The 6,000-nt window shown below is 48.6% G+C and overlaps 1 protein-coding gene across 1 annotated transcript in view; it reads right to left on the minus strand.

The window, feature by feature from the left end:
* Nucleotides 1-4,853, minus strand: part of LOC138583216 (integumentary mucin A.1-like) — a 276,987-nt gene extending 272,134 nt beyond the window's left edge. The window contains exon 1 of the mRNA XM_069655252.1: nt 4,568-4,853. Coding sequence (XP_069511353.1) covers nt 4,568-4,607 — 40 coding nt within the window. The 5' untranslated portion in view covers nt 4,608-4,853. The remainder of the gene's footprint in view (nt 1-4,567) is intronic.
* Between the last annotated feature and the right edge of the window lie 1,147 nt (nt 4,854-6,000).

The following is a 6,000-nucleotide window of genomic DNA, read 5'->3' on the forward strand; positions in this document are numbered from 1 at the left end:
TCGTTAAGAGCGAGAATGTCAAGGTCAATGTCTTCAAGAAGGAGGAAGATGTCAGCTGAGTGTTTCTTGGCTGAACGGACCAGGTGAAGGAGGTTTCCGCCTTTGAAGGTATTCCGAAGGGGTGTACAGGGGCATGGTACACCATTCGGAGGGGCAGGGACAGAGAGAGGGGGGTACGCAGGTGAGGGAAGCAAGTTAATGATGGATGGCAGGTGACGGTCAAAGAGAAGGAGGTTCGGTTGCGGTCCCTGAACCAGGATAGTGCCAGTGTGGTAGACATTAATGATGCAACATGATGTGAGAAGCCCGCCAAGTGGATTTCCCACTTGGTGTCACCATTAATGAAAGAGGATGAGAAAGGGGGACAGAGAAGAGGATACCGGTGAAGACCTGTCTGGAAGTTGCACTGACATAGGTGTCTGCAATGGGTAGGACAGGGTTGCCTCTCAGGATGTCTTCTTTAGGCTTTTTTCTTCCAGACTTTATGAGAGAGGGAGGGTAGGTGATAGTGTAGCAGTTAGAGAATATAGGTGAGATGGTAAGTGCCATCAAATTGGCAGACGGTAGTTGAAGGAAAGAGGGACTACACTGCACAGTCCTAGCCCACGAAGCAGGCGGCGCAATGGTTACAGGAGGGGCACAAAAATGCAATGCAAAATGTGGGGTGCAGAGAGTTAAGGTGACACACACCTAGGTACGAAATTCAAAATAGGGCACAAAAATACAATGCAAAATGTGGAGTGCAGAGAGTTAAGGTCGCACACACGTAGGTTCAAAATTCAAAACAGGGCACAACAATGCAATACAAAATGTGGGGTGCTGGAGATTAAAACATACACTCCTGGATTTGAATCAACAGGGCATGGAAATGCAATAAAGAAGAGGAGGCCATGTTGATGCAGTCAGATCATGCCCAGAGCTGCGTCACGCTCTTTTAATATTTTTTTCTGTTTAAGGCTGAAAGTCTCTCTGGAAGCCCAGCCTCCCTTGTGCTGCGCTCCAGCAATGCAGCTGAAATACAACACATGGATCCTCGGGTGAACGAGGCGCCCGCGTGTGAGTTCACAAAACGCCTTACCCCCCAGCCCGTCTAGCAGGCTCCCTCACGAAGCAGTTGGAATGTGCTGGGAGGGTGGGGAGGACGCCGGGTCGTCGCCTGCTTCCTTGTTGCCTGCAATGAAAATGTTATGAAGAGAATGCACATGTATGCAGACATTGTCCGTTCCATTCAGGAGACACTTGTCCAGTCCTGGTTTTTAACATTACTTTCTGGAACTTGTAGTCATGGATTGCTCCATTATAAACCTATGATTACATGTCACAGAATGGAAAGTTAGAACCAGGACTGGACTTCTGTCTCCCGAATGGAATGGATAGTCTTGGCAGTTATGGCTAAAGGGCGTATATGCACGTTAGGGTGGAAGTGTGTACAATATGGGTAAATCCCTATTGCAAGGGTTCTCTTGAGCACATCTTGTATTCATCACCATCACGCAACCATGCACTGACCATAACTGGTTCCTTTGGGAAATTTGATGTAACCCGCCGTTCATCAATAATGCTGAAGCCTCCATAGCAGGGCTTAGTTGCTCTTTACAGACCGTGTTTTGTCTAATCCACCTACTTGACTAACCATGCACGCACACTTCCACGGCCATATCCCCTCCTCCCACCTTCCCAGTGTCTCGCACCGTCTGTGAGTTGCACATTTCTTCCTCGTCCCCTTTTCCTTCTCTTCATGCTTCCATGTTCTACAGACCAAAATCTGGTTTACCCCTGGTGAGGGCACAATGCACCAACTCTTTGGACAAGCTTCAGTGCCGTAAAACCGTTCAAGTGACGACGTGCGCCGTATACATGCTTATTAACAAAACACCACATACCACAGGCTCTCGGGATCAGCAGTTAGAGGGTAGTTTCGGGGGCTCCTAGTGGTTGGTCGGTACCAGGCTGAATGGCTGTGGTGGTACCAGCGGAGTCGTCTGGCTGCACCCTCCCAAGCGGTATGGTAGAGTGGGGTGTGTAGCATGACTAACAGGAGGTCAGAGTTCAAAAGGTAAATGTCATGGGTCACCACGGGCAGTAAGAGCAAGCCAGGTAATAGTGGAGTGCAAGGCATGGCAGGCAGGTGGGAGGTGGCATGGATGACAACCTAGCCGGGTCAGTAGGTTATGGCGGGACAACCAGGGACTAAACTCTCGGGTGACTGCGGGTGAAATCAGGTGTGCTCAGTGGAAGGGGCATCCACCCAATTATCAATTCTCCCTAACTTTCAAAATTAGAATGGTTTTTGCCCCTTTCAAAGCCAAACCAAGCTGTCGTGTCTTTAAACCATTTAAATCAAATGTTTGTTATCTCCATTTATTTTGTGGAAGCTTTGTATTATGGTGCATCGTTACTAGAGCATCAGAGGGGGATTTGTGCCCAAGATGAACGGCCTGCTCCAATCCTAGAACAACCAGTGTGGTTCCATTCACTGTGACCTTAAGAAATCGCCAGTAAGAGTTCATAAATAACTGGCCTGATCCGGAGAAGGGGTAGTGAGGGAGGGCACCGGGTGGGAGTAAAAACGAGAGGGAATTGACACAGAAAGAAATTAAGCAAGAAGGAAAAGAAAGGAATAGGTGGGGAAAGAAAATGAGCGAGGAAAGGTAGAAAAGGCGTAAAAGAGAGACAAAAGAAGGAAAACAGGAAGGGAGGATAGCTCAGCGGCAGCGCGCGCGTCTTGGAAGCAAGATCCCCGGGTCCGCGCTTAGAAACCTCTGGGTGTTTAAGCGCGTTATAAATCCGTAACTCAGACAAAAAAAAAAAAAACACAATTAGCAACTAAGAAAAACACACAATTCTCGTAACAGCGCCTCGATGCCTGCGGGCTGTGTGAGCACTTTATAAATGTAAAAAATAAATAAATAAATAAATAGATGAAGGGCATGATGGGAAAAGGATGGGAATAAAGCAATCAAAACTGATGGATCTGAATTTATGATACGGACGTCAAAGGATTTTGTGCCGTTTGCATTGGTCACCGGGGATGATGGCTAATTTAGGCCTGATTAATGATGGTTTATGTTGGGGCTGTGGTCAAAAAGGGGGCACTCTATTACGATTGTCTGAGAGTGGTGGGATTTTGGAGTGAGGTCCAGAATAGGTTGGATATGATATTGGGAGTAGCATTACCTAGATCACCATACTCAAAAAGTTTGTTGATAGCTAGAGAACATAGTGGGTGGATTAACAGAGTTTTGATGGTGGCTACTAAGAAAATTCTAAGGGTTTGGAAATCACGGAAAAACCCAGATGTGGAGGGTTGATTATTGGATGTATGAATCCTGGCCAGTTATGAGATAGTTATGTTGAGAAAACAGGAACAGGAAGGCAAATATCTAGAGATTTGGGGACCATTTGATGAACTGTATAGTTGAGGCAAATATCTTTATAATGAAGTATTGGTATGACGTGAAGGTTAGAGGAATAATGGGGAGCATTGTCTTTTTGTCTGTTAGTGTTTGTTATGTATGTATTGTCTAGCTTTGATATCTCTACTATTGTGTTATGCTAATGTATTCCACTGGTTATCATTAATATGATAATGCAATGTTGTCATGGTTAGTATATTATTTAGATGGGTTGATGGCGCAAACATTGGTGGTGGGACACATTACATGAATGTTATGCATATGTTTTATTGTATTTCTTTAAATTGACAACTAAAGAGTTAAAAAAAATGAAAAATAAAAAGAAACTGAGATGAAATGAAAGAGAAAGGAAATGGATAATGGATAAATAAAGAAAAGGGGGCTGGATGAAGAGATTGATTAAGGGGGAATGGGTGAGTGCTGGGTGAGGGAGGAAGGATGGTTCAGGGAGGACGAGTGGGTAAAGAATACAGCTGATGAATGGATAAAGAAAGAAAAGAGGACTGGATGAAGGGATTGATTAAGGGGAATATATGAATGCTGGGTAAGGGAGGATGGATGGTTTCAGGGAGGACGAGTGGGTAGTAAACATACAGCAGATGGATGGATACAGAAAGAACGATGTGTGGATGGATGGATTATTGGGGAATGAATGGGTGACAGGAGTAAGGAAGAATAAATGGGTGCATGGATGGGTGAAAATAGAGGGATGGTGGGAGGGACCGAAAAGGTGAAGATGGGCGGATGCATTGTCAAAGGAGGATCGATGGATAAATAAAGGGAGATGGATAGATCAAAGGACTGGATGATAGACAAGATGGGATAGATGAGATGTCGGGAAACGAGATGAATGGATGGGTGAAGGACACTGCCGGAGGCAACATTGGAAGGAACGACAAGATAGTACGTGAAAGAAAGAAGAAAGAAAGAAAGCACTCCTCTGCTTATGAGGTGATGGTTGTTGAGGGGCGGTAACTTTTGCCTTGGGCATTAAAAACTCTAGGGCCGCCACCGAGGTAAAGGAGAAACAGAGGGACAGAAAGAGAGAGAGAGGGGAGATACGAGAGGAGGTAAGAGAGAGAGAGCACGCGAGAGACAAGAGTAAAATAAGAAGGGGCGAAAGTAATCGGCAGTGGAGAGAATCGACTCACCAAAAATAAGCAGCAGCACTAGGTACATTTTTACTTTCATGTCCCCCTCAGACGGGTGTTGTGTGCCCTGCGCGGGCCTGTCCTCTGCCTTCGATGCAGCGGGTGCGGGGTACTCCACTGTGGGTGCAGTAGCCGGTGCACTGTGGCACAGAGCTGTCTGCTGCTGCTGCAATGCCCCTCAGCCGGGCACTGCAACCGGTGCACAGGCCTGTCCTTTCGGGATACCCGATGGGGAGGCCCGTATGCTCTGCAACCAGTAACGTCCCTTTTTCTCTGCCACCTCCAGAATGACTCATGTTGAAAGTGTTGGGGAGCTGCAGACTGAGCCCAGGGCCACACCCAGGCAAGGCCCAGCTGCTGGGCAAAGATAGAGTAGAGAGAGATCAGTGATGTGCTCGCCCAAACACTCAACTGCAAACAGCAGCTTGGTGTGAACTGCGCCCCTGCCCCGCCCCAAGGACCTGGGACTGCTTTCTGTACCCTGTTGTAATGCCCTGTTTCATGTCCCCTGGGCACTACCACCAGTAGCCTGCCTGGAAATCCTTTCCAGTGCCTTGCCTCGGTAGTTTCCGGCTAATTGATGACAGTACCTCACCTGGGGCCCTCCATTGCCCTGCTCCTAGCGGCCTTCCTCATCACCCTGACCTCGGGCCTTACTACTGACGCATACACGGTGCAACCACTGTCCTGCTTCCTGTCCCCTGCCACTGTTGCCCTCGCCTAGTGCTCTGCCCAGAGAGACCCTCATCGTGTGCTCTAACACTATTTCACTGTTCCAGTTGCTTGCTTTGTCTGCTTTGCCCTTACTTCTTGTGCATGCACTCCGCACCCAGGGTGCTGCTTCTTGTGCATGCACTCCACACCCAGGGTGCTGCTTCGTGTACATACACTCTGCACCCAGGGTGCTGCTTCTTGTGCATGCACTCCGCACCCAGGGTGCTGCTTCTTGTACATGCACTCCGCTCCCAGGGTACTGCTTCCTGTGCATGCACTCCGCTTCCAGGGTGCTACTTCTTCTGCATGCACTCCACTCACAGGGCACTGCTTCTTGAGCATGTACTCTGCTCCCAGGGTGCTGCTTCCTATGCATGCACTCCGCTCCCAGGGTGCTGCTTCCTATGCATGCACTCCGCTCCCAGGGCGCTACTTCTTCTGCATGCACTCCGCTCCCAGGGTGCTGCTTTCCGCACCCAGGGTGCTGCTTCTTGTACATGCACTCCGCTCTCAGGGTGCTGCTTCCTCTCCATGCACTCCGCTCCCAGGGTGCTGCTTCCTATGCATGCACTCCGCTCCCAGGGTGCTACCTCTTCTGCATGCACTCTGCTCCCATGGTGCTGCTTCTTGTGCATGCACTCCACTCCCAGGGCGATGCTTCTTGTGCATGCACACTGGTGCCAGGGCGCTGCTTCTTGTGCATGCATTCTGCTCCCAGG

Source organism: Ambystoma mexicanum, chromosome 3q, assembly GCF_040938575.1.
Source record: "Ambystoma mexicanum isolate Mex_15411 chromosome 3q, UKY_AmexF1_1, whole genome shotgun sequence".
NCBI lineage: Eukaryota > Metazoa > Chordata > Amphibia > Caudata > Ambystomatidae > Ambystoma > Ambystoma mexicanum.